General features: G+C 45.4%; 1 protein-coding gene across 1 annotated transcript in view; it reads right to left on the bottom strand.

Annotated features, from left to right (window-relative positions):
- Positions 1 to 940: 940 nt before the first annotated feature.
- Positions 941 to 15,682, bottom strand: part of LOC115082633 (protein unc-79 homolog) — a gene marked incomplete at its 3' end in the record, with an annotated part of 47,122 nt that continues 32,380 nt past the window's right edge. Inside the window, exons 5-6 of the mRNA XM_029586841.1 lie at positions 5,821 to 5,910; positions 941 to 1,116 (exon numbers count right to left, since the gene is read on the bottom strand). Coding sequence (XP_029442701.1) covers positions 941 to 1,116; positions 5,821 to 5,910 — 266 coding nt within the window. The remainder of the gene's footprint in view (positions 1,117 to 5,820; positions 5,911 to 15,682) is intronic.

The following is a 15,682-nucleotide window of genomic DNA, read 5'->3' on the forward strand; positions in this document are numbered from 1 at the left end:
AGGGGAGCATGGAAGCACTGAACTGATTAATGACAACCAGTTCAAAATCCCCAAACTGTAAACACACTGAAGCACAGGGAAAGTAAGGATGGGACTAGAACGGCTCAAGGGAAGTGCACGGAGGCAGTCCGGGGCCTCGCTTAGGTCAGGGGAGTAAAATGGCTCAGGTGCATGACATCTTCAAAACCTCCTTCCTCGGCTGGCCTGCACCACACAGCAGGTGCAAAGTCCCCGGTGGGGGGATGGGTGTGCATTTACCACATGTACTTTATGCTAATTTTCAAAGAGAAGGTGCCTGGGGTTTTTCCTCTTTGAAAAGTAGCATAAAATGCACAGGCTACAAGCACGCACCTCCCCTCCCCCATGTACTTTGCAATTCTGGATGCTTCTGCCCCCATAAAGTATAAACTTTGTGCCTTACTTATCTGATGTCAGCTCCGCTCTTTGCTACTCCTGCACATTATGTGCCTTTCAGCTGTAAGGTTTGCATTAATGTTTCATGGAATTTAAAGAAGTAAATAAAATAGATGGTTGTCTCAAGTGGACTTCTGAACTGAGATCCCCCTCTTATCCAGGTGAATCACCATGCTACTGGCAGTGTAAAATGCCGAAGCCTGAAGGTCACCACCCTAGTCCATCCAATTTAACAAAAAAGTATCTATGGAGGTGACCGAAGTTACTATACAGGACCAGGCGATGTCCTTGCAGGATCCTCTCCTGACTGGCCCGCAGTAGACAAGCACTACCGTGACGCTTAGAGACAGCGTGCGGTTAACTACTTCTTATTCTTCTGAGGTCCTTTTCACGAGTCTCCCCCAATTAACTATCACCCCCCACGGTTTCGGAGGGGAATTCCCTTTATTTGACAGAATCCCTGGCACCCTTTGTGCATGTTCGTGCTCCATTAGTCTTGGGCCACGGACGTAGAAAGTGATCTTACCCCTGTTGCATCGCAGAGGGAGGGTGATAGAGCCAAGGCAAGTAGCGAACGACAGCTTTATTGTCTCTGTGATTCCCCCGGGTGATCTCCATGGAGGCTATCTGTGCTAAACCGACCTTCAGATGCCCGCCAAACGTGTCCTCATGCAGTGGCTGAGAGCACGTCTTCATGTGACTCTGCGAAGGTAAATAGGCCATTGTTATTCCGTTCATCTTCCGGTAGATCAGCACTGATTGTCTTTTAAAGTTTATATATATATATATATATCTATATATATATATAAACAGAGAGAGAGAGAGAGAGATAGTTGCAGGGGCTTCATTTATTCCCAATTCTTGTGGCTTCTGGAGGGCAAATATCAGGAAATATTAAGGCTAGGTAGGTTACATACCACTAGCAGCTGCACTCAATTCTCTATCAAACAACTTAATGTGCACATATGTCACTTACGCCTCTCCTTCAGACACACCTGATGATTCAACTTAGAGATCACCACTCATTTTTTTTCTGGCACATATAACATTTCTGAATACAACATAAAAAAATAACATCACACGAATTATATAAACTATAACTAATTTTGTACAGAAACTATTATTGACTGTGGGCTCTTGTTCAGTGCTGTGAGTATGTGTTCTAGCGAGGTTTGCAATCTGCTTCTCCTGTACTGTTGTGTAAGGCTGTGGCCACCTGCTTGTAGTAACACGCATACAACCCGGACCTAGAAAACGTAAGAAAACTCCTAAAAAAACTACAACCGGTATTTCTGGAGGATGAATTAATGAAAGAAATATTCCCTGCTCCTCCAGTTCCAGCCTTCCAGCAATCACCTAACCTAAAACAAATTCAGATAAGAAGTAAACATAAAAACAGTAGCTCTTTGAAGAAAATGAGGAAAACCCTGCAAGATAACGATGCAAGCTATGCAATCATATATCATAGGACCCTATAGCTACCCACATGGGAAAGGCATTCAGCATGCTCTTCTATGCATGTAGTATACATAATTCAATGCTAAAAAAGCTGCAAAGGCAGACACTACATCTGTGAAATAAGCCAAAAATTACAGACAAATATAAGTCTGCACAGACCTAACAGTAGTGGCGTAGCCACGGGTGGGCAAGTGCCCACCCAACTTAGACCCAGGCCCACCCAACTGGCACCGGAACTGCAAGGCTGTCGGGATCCCATCCCCGCGACAGCGAACAAGAGAACCCACGCCTCGCGCGCCATCACGGCACACATGGGGAAGCGCTGCTGCGGCCGTATGGCCAACCGGTCTTCCTGTTCGGGGGGGAGCGGAAGCGCCGCGCGCAGCTTCCGCTTCCTCCCCCAATGCAGGAAGATCAGCTGCCTCTCCTGCTGCCACCCGTTCTCCTGCTATCTTCGGGCCAAACGGCCCGCCGAACTTCCTGTTTGGGGGGGGGGGAGCGGAAGCGCCGCGCACAGCTTCCGCTTTCTCCCCCAAAGCAGGAAGATCAGCTGCCTCTCCTGCTGCCACCGGCCTCCTGCTATCTTCGGGCGTCGGGCCGATCTTCCTGCTTGGGGGGGGGAGGGAGGAAGCGGACGTTGTGCGCTGCGCTTCCGCCCCCCCCCCCGACAGGAAGTTCGGCCGACGCCCGAAGATAGCAGGGGCCGGTGGCAGCAGGAGAGGCAGCTGATCTTCCTGCTCTGGGGGAGAAAGCGGAAGCTGTGCACGTGCTTGAATGTGTATGTGTGGATGGAGAATGGGAGTGTGTGTGGGTGAAAACTGGAGCCTGGGTGTGTATGTGGGTGAGAATGGAAGCTTGAATATGTGGGTGAATGGGAGCTCGAATGTGTGTATGTGTGGTTGAGAATGGGAGCCTGGGTTTGTGGGTGGGTGAGAATGGGAGCTTGAATGGTGGATAAGAATGGGTGCTTGAATGTGTGTATGTGTGGGTGAGAATAGACCTTAAATGTGTATATGTATGGATGAGAATGGGAGCTTGAATATGTGTGGGTGAGACTGGGAGCATGGGTTTGTGGGTGAGAATGGGAGTCTGGGTTTATGTGTGTGGGTGAGAATGGGTGCCTGGATGTGCGTCTGTGTGTGCATAAGAATATAAGCCTGGGGAGGGGTGAGAAAGTGAGAACTTGTATGTGGTCTGCAGAGAATGTGAGCTTGGGGGGGGGGGGGAGAGCATATGAGAGTGACAGCTTGAGTGTGTGAGAGGGAGTCTGTGAGAGAAAGCGTGTGTGTGTGTGTGTGTGGAAGGGAAGAAGACAGTAATAGAAGAAAGACACTGAAAAGGAATTAGGAAATGAGCTATAAGGGAAAAAACGGGAAAAAGAGACCAGGACCAACTGATTAGAAAAATACAAAGATCAGACAACAAAGGTAAAAATATATATCTATATTTTGAGATGTTAGCAATTTAAATATAAGCAACACAACCGCTCTCTCAAAATTTATGGACAGGTAGGAGCCGTGTATAAAATCGTAATAATAAGAAGGCTAAAGTACCACAAATCACCGTGAATTATGTTTGTATCATTAAGTAAACCTCATACTTAGGCGTAGATGTGAATGCTATGCTGCATAATTTGGCATTATTTATCAGTAAAAAAACAACTAGTAGACCTGCATGCCTACAGCCCACCCATGTTAACCTTGTGCCCACCCAAAAAATCAATTCTGGCTACGCCACTGCCTAACAGAAGACATTACCGAAAAGAACAGACTGACAACTCAATAGCTAAGCATTTCTCAAGAGAAGATCACTCCCTTAACAACCTCACAATCAGGGCACTTAAAAAGGGAAATTCAGAAGGATATAAGAATGCAAAATGTTTGAAATTAAGATGATCAGATATGGGCCCCAGAGAACTGTAAAATGTTACTGTTTCTGTTACCCCCATCAGTCCCTCCCAGCCCTTACCCCCCCCACCGTTTACTGAGCTGTAAAGGCAGGGGGCAACAACTAATTATGTCCTAGCTGACTCTGGTCTCTTTAAAGCCAGCGTAAGGGGACTGTTTCTCCATTGACCTGATGAAGGGAGCTCAGATCACAGAGAGGTCCATATTTAGCAGTGCAGCAAGCAGACCGTTCATCAGAACACTGCCAATATGGCTGGATAAAGCCCTAGTTAGCCAGCTGAGTTTAGGACTGCTCTTCGGCACAACTAGACTTTGCCAGATGTGTTATAAGGTTAACTCTGGATATCGGGGTAGCCAGATAAGTTAGACAACTAACTTAACTCTGCCCCCCCCCCCCAAAGCAACCCTAGAATGCACCCAACTTACCCTGCTAACCTTTACCTGGCTAAACAATTAGCTGGATACATCAGAGGCTGTCAGAGTGGTGGGAAATTTAGAACCCGTGGTCTGTCCGGTTAAGTCCGGCAAATTTTCTGAATATTGACCCCAGGTGTATTGAGTTAGTTCAATATGAAGGTGTCACCTAAACTTGTTTATTGACTCTTATTTCCGCCTTTGAAAAAAACTGTATGAAAAATGCCCACTTCTGCCAAATTTTTTTAACATGGGATTGCTTTCAGAAAATGGGTAAAAAACAACCCTTCACTCACTGTATCATCTTCTCTTGTGAAATACTGCAGAACTGGGAACCAATAGAATTTTTCTACCCCTCTGAATGGAAATTCGCCCTTTAAAAGAACAAAAAGTCTACAGCCAATAATTTCCTGAATATGTAAACTATGCGATGCCCAACTCCTGATACAACCCAAATAAAGAGGGCTGAAGACCGACTTTCTGATCTTGATCAGAAGTCTTGCTCACTTTTCTAATGGAAATTCAGACAGAATTTTGCACATTATGGATTCTGACATTTAACTGAAACATTTATAAAATAGTTACAGTATCTCTTTTCATTTCAATTATTTTTCTTTAAATAGAAACTAATCTAGCCCCAGAAAATTTAATGAAGCTACACAAAAATGAAGATCAGGTTCCTTGTTTATTTATGTATTTATTTTAAAAACATTTTTTTTTATCACCTAACGGAAATATTCCTAAGCAATTTACAACATAAATTCAAGGCATAAATAACAATAAAAATACAAAAATAAAATTAAAAAAATACATAAAATCACAGTCAAACCTATAAATAATTTTCTTCAACTCCTCTACTGGGCAATTTCTTTCATCAAGCAAGTTTTTAAAGCTTTCCTAAATTTTAACAAATCTATCTCTTCTCTCAAGCCAGGAGGCAAATGATTCCAAAGTTGCGGACTCATTCTAGAGAATGGTCTAACCTTCAGACGAGAATGTCGAAACATTTTAACCTCCTGGACTCTCAAAAAAATATCCTCTCGAGGACCTCAAACTGCTATTAGGTCTGTACCAGCTGAGACGGTCCTTAGTTGCTGTGAACCAACTCCTTTCAATGTTTTAAAAGCCAGAGCCAAATTCTTAAACCTGCATCTAGAACTCACTGGGCGCCAATGCAGATCCAATAATAATGGGCTCAGAAGGAGCTCTCCTGAGCTTCCGGCTACAATACGAGCCGCTGTGGTTCTGAATAATTTGCAGTTTTCAAGTAGCTTTGACAGGTAATCCCAAAAATAAAGCATTGCAATAATCAATGTAAGACAAAACTAAAGCAAAAACTATGGATCTCAAAACTATGACATCCAAAAATAGTCTAATGCTTCCAAGAAAAAGGAATATTCTAGATCAAGAGTTTTCAGAAAGGGCAGTAAACAGGCCTGCTTTTCAGGACATCTACATTGACTGTTCCTCAGGTGCACTTGCATAATTATGTTCTAAGAACAAGGCTAATTTGCATACTTTGGTTACCTTGAAAGCCGGACCTGCTAGTGGGCCTCGAGGACTGGGGTTGGGCAGTCCTGTTCTAGTTGCATTGCACAGAGGGATTTTTTCTGCCAATTATACTTACCTTTAATTTGGTTAATGTGTGCATGTCGGCAATAAAATCCAACAGTTCGCCGACATACTGCCTCATGCATTCCATCGCTGCTGTCCCACCCTGCAACAAAAAGCACCAGTCTTAGTTTTGCAAAATTCCTGAGCCACCTGCATGGTTGATGGTCTTCAGGTATTTGTAGCTTGGGGGGGGGGGGCCATCCATAAATGATGTCACACTATTTTGACATGAAATCAACCCCTCCCCTTGTCACACTTCGTCACAAATCTCCAAACCCCTTCATCACAAAAGTGGTAACTGCCTCCCTCCCCCATCGGAGCATGATGTAATTTATGGACGGCCCCTTGTTGCATTTTCACCATGCTGCAAAACAAGATATTGAGTTTGACTTGGCGGGGGGGGGAGGGGGAAAATGGATATTTGGCTGTCACCGAAATGTACTCCAGTTCCATGCATTTTTTCCCAGTAACTGCAGAAGTGGCAGAATAAAGGTCAGATGCTTTCTGCATGTGTACCGGCTTCAGTTTCAGTGCAAAAAACCTTGGTAGATCACGTTTCTGTCCTGGCGTTGATGCCTGATTTGTAAAACATTTTGCCCCCATTCTGTGTCCTGTGGGGAAAAACAACTTTGGGAAATCAGACTTTGTTCTTTACCATTGATGCAAATCCCATTGCCCTCCCATTGCCACAACGCATGAGTCATGCAGAGCTGCACTCGGTGCTCCCCAACTCCCTGGAATATGCTCGCAGCAAACGCAACCCTGTTCTATTCTGCAAGTGACATTTATTTAGACACTTATTGGAAACCGAGGCTGGAAGTGATGGTTTTCTCCAGAAATGTGAGGTTACATGATTCATTGGCTATCTGTCATTCTCTGGGTATGGGTCAGCGCCTTTTTGGAAGATGCGTTCGTTTCCTCTTCTACACAGAATTAACATTCACTCTCCTCCCCTATATGCCTTTCTAGGGTGCATAGATAAGACAAGGAGATATCTAACTCTTATAAGAACATTATCTCATGCAGTCAGAGGATGGGAAAGACACAAAGCTAACCTGGAAACATTTCGAAATAGCTCCTCACTTGTTCATGCAACTTCTGGAAGGGAAACGTTTCCACAGAAAATATTCCTTCAAGCAAAAATGTCTGTAAAAAGCTCTGTGAGGCTGATGTACTAAGGTGCGGTAAGCATAGTGCACCTTTTTATTCATGTTTTAGCGCACTTTATTCACTCACAGTGTAATAAGGATTTTAGCGCTCAAAAAATCTGTGCTAAAATTAGTGCAGTCCAATGCAAATGTTCTGTATCGCTATTACTCCCCAATGCATTACTCCCAGTGCATTAAAGTCCTAAATTCTTAGCTCAGGTTTTTAAACACTGGAAATGTAACTCCTGGGTCGGAGGTGGAGAGTAAAGATAACTCACGGTGGCTCTAGTCTTAGTTCATGGCACTGTACCAGTGTGGCCCCAGGTCTGGAGTTCCTGAACTGAGGACTCCCAGATCCAAGGTGGACCACCACACCTGAGAACTGCAGGTCCAGGAGCACACACTAATCTCAGAAAAATTAGTGAATTTTTCTTCCATGGCTGAGCCAGGAGTTAAATTTCTAAGCCTAAAACAGCAGGCTAGGCACTGGTGCTCCCAAGCTAAGGGAATCTCTCTTTAACCCTCAGGTCTGAAGGGGTTTGGTGGGGTATGGGAGGGTAGATAGGTGGGTGGAGGATGGTTTAATGAGTGGGTAGAGGCAGTGGACTGGGGGCTTTCTGACACTGGGGGCAGAGTCCTTCTGAATCAGGGGTCCTGGGTCGGAGCAAAGAGCCTCCAATTTGTTTTAAGTTAAATACAGTAGCAAAGAGTTAGGGCATTATTTAATTTTACTACTATTTTTAATGCACTTGTCCAATGTCACAGTGGGGCCGATGTAATAAGACCTGCAGCAAAAAACAGGCGATCGTTATGTGCGCGGGTTTTGATCACCTCACGCGGCTGAATCTGCCGCTTCCGGGGGGATGTAAAAAAAAATAAATCATGCAAAATGATTTGCGCGCAGAAATCCGCGCACTTACGGAAAAATGCGCGTACCTAAGCATGGTACAGGGTCTATGTAATAAGAGGCCGCATCCGCGCTCAAAACCCGCGCTGATAATCTGCACATAAAAGCAAGTGAGCGCGCAAAGGGGTCTCCCTATTAAGTGAAAGTATGACCCCGGAAAGAATTTTTAATATTTTAATTAACTGTGCTGCAGAAAACATGGCAAATATTTTCATGGATGCTAAGTCACAACAATCTTCCGCTCTTCTGGCCGTGTATCTGTCTGCCCAGGGAAAGGCCTACCTCGGCGCTTACTTGGTCGTGAATGTATGCTATCTGGTGCCCAGAAAGGCGCCTCGCTAAGCTGGCCACTCGGATGCCGAGATAGGCGCTCAGCTAGGTGGTTTCAGGACATTCGGACACCAACATAGCTCCCCCCCCCCCCCCGAGTCAGCTGACACTTAACTCGTGCCCTGACCGTGGAGGTAAAAAACCCGCATTAAAAAACCCGCACTAGCATTAGCGCGGCTCCCTGCATTGCCTATGATTAGCTAATCACTTCCTTTGCATGCCGTTAGCATGCACTCGCGCAGGAAAAACCGCGGGTCTGTGAGCACATTTGTACGCACTTTTTCCCCCACGAACAAAACCCTTATTACATCCCCGTTTAGGGCTTTGCACGGGAAAACGCATGTACAGACACACAGACGTGCGTGCACAAACCCGCGGCAGCTTCAAGGCACCTTATTACATCGGCACTTTTTTATTTCAAAATCAGTATTCAGTGAGCCTGTTTGCAGGGAAGTTATCCAGGTAAAGTAACCCAGAAAAGTAACCGGAACTTCCCTGGAAAAGTGTTCGGCTGAGTAGACCCGGATAAAGTTATCCATGGATAGTGTATTCCCAACCAAGCTTACCAGCTAGCTTTATATGGGTAGCACTGAATACCAACACTCCCAAGCTAATATTCAACCACGCCTCCGTCCCCACCTCACTTTATTCAGCTGACTTCTGTGCAAATAACGAGTTTATTCAGACAAATTTAGCTGCTGAGCGGCAGGGAGAGAAATATTCAAATCTCAGGTTTTCTCTGGCTAACTCCAAAGTTCGCGGACAAAGCCTTTGAATATTGACCACTCTGGTTTTAGTGCACTTTTTGGCTTGTGCTTTTTATTAACTCCGGATGCATTTGCATATCATTTGCATTTCGGAGTTTCCTGGTTTTTTCAAAGTGTGAGTAAAAAAAGAAAAGTGCTAAATTTTAGCGCACGGTTTTTACTTGCCTCGGAACTTTTTTTTTTTGCCTGACTCTCAAAGTTTAGCACTTGAGGGCAAAGTCCCACAGCACTCAGCTGCGTTTTATTGCGATTTGTTTTTTGAAGCTCATCGGTTTCTCTGCTCCTTTGTAGTTCCAGCTCAGTCGGAAGGGGCTGGGGCCTTTCGGCCCAGCTGAACTGCTGTTTCCCAGCAATGACAGCTCGCTGGACCACAGGGAGGAGAACGGATCCCTGCTGGAAGGAGAGGCTTCTCGTAAGAAGAGCGTCCTACACCCAGGCAGGGGAGAGATTACGGGGCCCAGACTAGGAAATGCTTCGCGAGGACCCACGGACTTAAGCAGCAAATCTGGGGAAGCTTTGTTTGCCTCTGGTTACGTTAAGCTGTGTGCGCGCGCGAGGTGAACGGTGCCACCGTCTGTCTTTTAACATCCTGCGCCTGTCAATTCCCTTGACAGGATAACAAACGCTGGAAAAGAAAGGTCGCCGGCAGCCCTGTCACAAATGCCCTTCTCCGGGCTTGCATAAATGACAGATTTCTCCTCAATCATTTCTTTTTTTTTCTTCCCCACGCGGTGATGCATTCCTACCAGGGTACCAACAAGGTGTTGCGGTGCTCGGGGGGGGGGGGGCCCGAGCTACCGCAGCGATGGGGCTCGATTCCACCCCCCCCCCCCCACCCACCCCCCCCCCCCCCCCCCCGAAACATCTACTGTCCTTTATTTGGAGCTCAGCTCCTCCTGTCCTGGACTGGACAACGTATCCCCATTAAATATAAATATAGGGGCCCAAATATTTAAAGTTTATCCGTGTGTGTAACTGAACCGGATTATCACTTATCCAGCAAAGTTGCAAGCCATATTCAGCGGCACGGCTTATGATGCTGAATATCCGCGTAAATGTCGCCACTTAGCTGGGTAAGTTACATTTACATTTATTAATATTATTCTGGATCGCTTAACACTACAGTAGGTCTAAGTAAGCGATATACAATAAAACATACATAATAAAACTAAAACATACAAATAAGTTACATCCGGCTAAGTTAGATTAGCTCTATGGCAGGTCTAACTTATCCGATTGACTTCACCAGATAAGAACGAATATCACTACTTATCTGGTTAAGTGAATTGGAAAGGTAGTGGCACCCTGACCCCGCCCCACTGACTATCTGGCTATGGTCTTAGCAGCCGCTGATATTTAGTGGTTGCTACTTAGCCGGCTAAGTAGTGTTAAACACGCTTTGAATGTCGGCCTCATGATTTCTTTTGACACTGATACCACATTTAGTTTTTGTCTTTAAAGTCATACATTTCCCAAAGGAAGGGGTTAGAGTTTCTTAATTTTTCAAATCTGCTCACAGCAGGCAGTGATAACAGGGAATGAAACGGCTCCCCTATGAGGAAAGGCTGAAGAGGTTAGGCTGTTCAGCTTGGAGAAGAGACGGCAGAGGGGGGAAATGGCAGAAATCTCTAAAATCATGATTGGAATAGAATGGGCATGTGCGTGGTTACATAAAATAGCCGCGTCCATTGTGCGCACACCGGGGAACCGCACGCACGTGGGTGCCCGCGCAGAGTTTTAAAATCTAGCCCTCGGGGAATAGTCACTGCTTATCCCTGCACAATAGAAGCATGGGATCTTGCCAGGTACTTGTGACTTGGATTGGCCACGGTTGGAAACGGGACCTGGGCTAACCCAGTATAGCAAATCTTATGTTCTTATGTAGTAACATGGTATACTAAGAGGATACATTAAAAGATCGGGGTAAATACCCATATACGCATCCGGATAAGTAGCGCTTTTGAGACGTATGCTGCTAAGTGGTGTTGAAAACTGTTGTACACACATTTTTTACTTTATATTTAAAAAGTATGTGTGTGGAGATTTTACAGGCGAAATTTAAGTAGTACTTACCCTAGGTAAGTCACTTTTTATTTGTGAAAGTACACAAAATGTTCGAACATAGACGTGTGAATGAAATTACCAGTTTAACCAATTAGTCCACCAGTTTGCCCAGTCCTTCTCCATGTCATTGAGACCCTCCTGGTCTTCAAATGGATATAACAGGATGGAGTCGGTCCAGAGGGTGGCTACTAAAATGGTTAGTGGTCTTTGTTCATATGGGAATTGACTTAAAGATCTAAGCATGTATACCCTAGAGGAAAGGCAAGATACGGGAGATATGATAGAGACATTCAAACATCCCAAAGGTTTCCATGTACAGGAGATGAGTCTTTTTCAATGGGAAGGAGGCACTAGAACAAGGGATCATGAGATGAGGGTGAAAGGGGATAGACTCAGGAGTAAGCTTAGGAAATATTTCTTTACAGAGAGGGTGGTGGATGCATGGAACAGCCTCCCAGTGGAAGTGGTGGAGACAAAAACAGTATCTGAATTCAAGAAAGCATGGGATAAATACAGGGGATCTCTAAGGAAGAGATGAGAATTATAATGCTGAATTAATTGGACGGATGGGCAGACTGGATGGGCCACATGGTCTTTTTCTGCCGTCATGTGTCTGTGTTCCCTCAAACATCCCATCCAGTCAGTGCTACACAGGAAACACGGTGAATATCATTTAATAAACAGGTGTAAATATATGTGAATAAGTTCTCAAATCTACTCACATAAGTCTCTTATAAAACAGCAACTTGCACATGTAAATGCTGGCCCTGCCTCTACCACTATTTTTGGGGTGTTGCATTTTTTGGGACACTCCCCATCCTTCTTACCATCCCCTTTTTGGGATGGGCTCAGTGAGCCTATACATTCTCTGCTGAGCATGGTCAAATGGGAGACCCTTTTAGGTCAGAGAAGAGAGAGGGGGTGATTTTTGTGAGAGGCGGTTATTGGTAGGCCTAAAGCCTTGCCACTGCAGTGCTATTGAGAGGGGGTTTTTTTTGAGAGATTGGATTTTTTTTTCTACTGTCTTAATCAGTGTCTGATCCCAGGGATCAGTTTTTCCCAATGTGGAAGCACTGGAGAACCGGTGAATCTACCCTACTGCCAGTCAGCAGTTGGGTTGGTGCACTGGAGGTTGGAAATAGTTTTTTGAACAGTCATCCTTTCAGGACTGGATTTTTGATGGTGGTTGCATTCCCATGTCCAGTCAACAGTGGGTTGAAACTGCTAGAGAATGCTATATTGGAAAGAGATTTTGCAGCATCTGAGGAGAGAGGGATTTGGGGATTTTTGTTCCCTTCTAGAACATGCTAGAGGAAGAAGAAAGCATTCCCATCCTTGCTGGGGAGTCTTTTTGCTTGGACATTGCTTCAGAGGAAGTGAGAGGAGCTATAAAATCTGGCACCGTGGATAAAGAGGCTGTGGCTTTCTGGCATTATGGTTTTTGTGATGCTTTCATGCTTTTTGCCATCCTAGTTTGGATTAGGGATGTGAATCGTTTTTTTGACGATTTAAAATATCGTCCGATATATTTTAAATCGTTAGGGGCCACGATACAATACCAATTCCCCCGATTTATCGTTAAAAAATCGTAAATCGGGGGAAGGGGGAGGGCAGGAAAACCGGCACACTAAAACCCCCTAAAACCCACCCCCGACCCTTTAAATTAAATCCCCCACCCTCCCGAACCCCCCCCAAATGCTTTAAAATTACCTGGGGATCCAGCAGTGGTCCAGAACGGCGGCGGTCCGGAACGGCCCCATCAATTGAATCCTGTTGTCTTCAGCCGGCGCCATTTTGCAAAATGGCCACCGCAAAATGGCGGCGGCCATAGACCAAAATGATTCGACGCAGGAGGTCGTTCCGGACCCCCGCTGGATTTTTGGCAAGTCTTGTGGGGGTCAGGAGGCCCACCCAAGCTGGCCAAAAGTTCCTGGGAGTCCAGCGGGGTTCCGGGAGCGATTTCTTGCCCGCGAATCGTTTTCCGTACGGAAAATGGCGCCGGCAGGAGATCGACTGCAGGAGGTTGTTCAGCGGCGGTCCGGAACCCCCGCTGAACAACCTCCTGCAGTCGATCTCCTGCCGGCGCCATTTTCCGTACGGAAAACGATTCGCGGCAAGAAATCGCTCCCGGAACCCCGCTGGACTCCCAGGAACTTTTGGCCAGCTTGGGGGGGCCTCCTGACCCCCACAAGACTTGCCAAAAGTCCAGCGGGGGTCCGGAACGACCTCCTGCGTCGAATCGTTTGGTCTATGGCCGCCGCCATTTTGCGGCGGCCATTTTGCAAAATGGCGCCGGCTGAAGACAACAGGATTCAATTGAGGGGGCCGTTCCGGACCGCCGCCGTTCTGGACCACTGCTGGATCCCCAGGTAATTTAAAGCATTTGGGGGGGGGGGGGTTCGGGAGGGGGGGGGATTTAATTTAAAGGGTCGGGGGTGGGTTTTAGGGGGTTTTAGGGTGCCGGCTCATGATTTTAACGATTTTCACGATAGTTTACACACCCAAACGGCAACAATACGATTCCCTCCCCCTCCCAGCCGAAATCGATCGTTAAGACGATCGAGGACACGATTCACATCTCTAGTTTGGATTGAGTTTTTTTTAAGCATCAGTTAACATTTTTTTGAGTTGATCACCACAGTTGCCTCCTTGCCGTGTTTTGGGGGAACTTTGCTACATCCGGAGGACTCCTCCAGCAGTGAGTACAAACTGATCAGGGACTGTGAATTGTGGGAGAGCGGATGACTATGCTACAGAGGGCCCTGGGAGGTGTATACCTCCTCCCCACCGGTGAACCCCAGCATCCCAGGAGCTACAGACTGGAATGACAGAGAAATAAGAGACGTCCAGCAAAGCAGGGTACAGCCCTGGGAATTGCGTGGCCCCTAATTCAGCATATCCAGCGAAGAGCGTGTCACACACGCGTATATTTTACAAGCGAACCCTATTTACGCGTGAATATTTGAGGTTTATAAAATAGCATATATGCAAATTTTTTATGCGCGTGACTTTTGAAAATTCACCTTTCAGGGGGTCATTCTATTACAACCCGCAGAAGAAAGTCGTCCAAACTGCACACGAGTTACACCAATTTTCTAAGTTAACTTAGGCGCGTATATTCACTTTGAAAATTTGCGCCTCAGGACCACCCACGCACAATTACACCTGCTAAGATACAGACAGAGGGGTCCATATTGAAAGGCGTGCAGCCAGATAACTTGTGAGCTGTCAGGCAAAATGCTGACTTTTGACATTTTGGGGTTCTTCTCTTGACTTAGAATATTTTAGATATCTTATTATCCAGCTAAAGGTCAGCCAAATAATATTTCCCGCTAACTGTAGTCGTACCACAGAGCAGTCCTAAAGTTAGCTGGATACAGTTGTACATTCTGCGGTATGGCTGTGCCACTAAATATCCTGCCAAAGAGAGCTGGAGAAGTTGATCCGGCTAATTTTGCAAGCTGGCCAGTGGCTGAATATTACGCCCAGAGATTTTTTTGGGAAAATGTGCGCACATACTTTTGAAAATCCAAAATTATGCACGTCAGTGAAAATCCCTCCGCTAGCCCCGCCTCCAAGAATGCCTCCGCGTAGTTCAGGTAGATTTACGCGCATACGGGACATATGTCGATAAGTATACCTGCAAATCGAGTAGGTGATTTATAAGAAAATAGTGGTGGTGCAATGCTACAGAATACACAGCTAATCCTCAATACCCCTCTCTTGCACTAGCTGCACATTTTAATGCCATTACCTTTCAATTTTTGAAAGTGGCTCCTCTGACATTTCTGTCCTCCGTTGGAATCATGCTTGCTAGCAACGGAGTCACAAATTACATCACCACCGGTTGTCAGGAAACTACTGGGCATCTGTTTCCAAAATTAATTTATTTATCTAATTTATTTAAAAGTTTTTTTTTATTCCACATACATCCTATTGCTCGAAGCGGATTGCAATAAAGCATACCAATCAATAAAAAAAATAATTATACATACAAATTACAAAGTAAAACAAACAACTCAATAAAAGAGTGAGTAAAGAAAGAACAAATGACCTGTGGCATAAAATCAAATTTTCTACCTTTAATTGCCTTCCAAAGCCATTCTGAATAGGTGTGTTTTTAAAGCCTTTTTAAACATTTTGCTGCATGTAATTAAATGTAATTGCTATGGCAAGGAGTTCCAGATTACTGGTGCCGCTTCAGAAAAGGCTCTCTCCCTGGTGATACCAAGCCGTGCCTTTCTAATCGAGGGTATTTCAAGAAGAGTTTTATTTTCTGACATCAAGACCTGGTTAGGTTTATAAACTCGAATAGTATTAAACCATGAAATGGAGTCATTTTGTAAGAGTTTATAAATCATTGCAGCTACTTTGTATTGAATTCTGTACTGGGCTGGAAGCCATTGAAGGGCTGCAAGAGTGGGTGTAATATGTGTAATATGTCTTAGATGCAGAGTATTATAAATTTGCCGTGTGCATTTTTTCACATATTCCACAGTGCGTAGTGCGAAAAGTCTTTGAAAAATTCTACCGAGAGTATGATTGTTGTGTCCATCAGTTCCCGACGCCCTCTCTCTGCCCTCCTTACCTCTTTGGCACCTCCCTCTTCGCCTGCGGGAAGATAAGCTACCGCGGCGTTCTTCTGCCGAAGTCCTCCAG

The sequence above is a fragment of the Rhinatrema bivittatum genome, unplaced genomic scaffold (genome assembly GCF_901001135.1).
Source record: "Rhinatrema bivittatum unplaced genomic scaffold, aRhiBiv1.1, whole genome shotgun sequence".
NCBI classification, from domain to species: Eukaryota; Metazoa; Chordata; class Amphibia; order Gymnophiona; family Rhinatrematidae; genus Rhinatrema; species Rhinatrema bivittatum.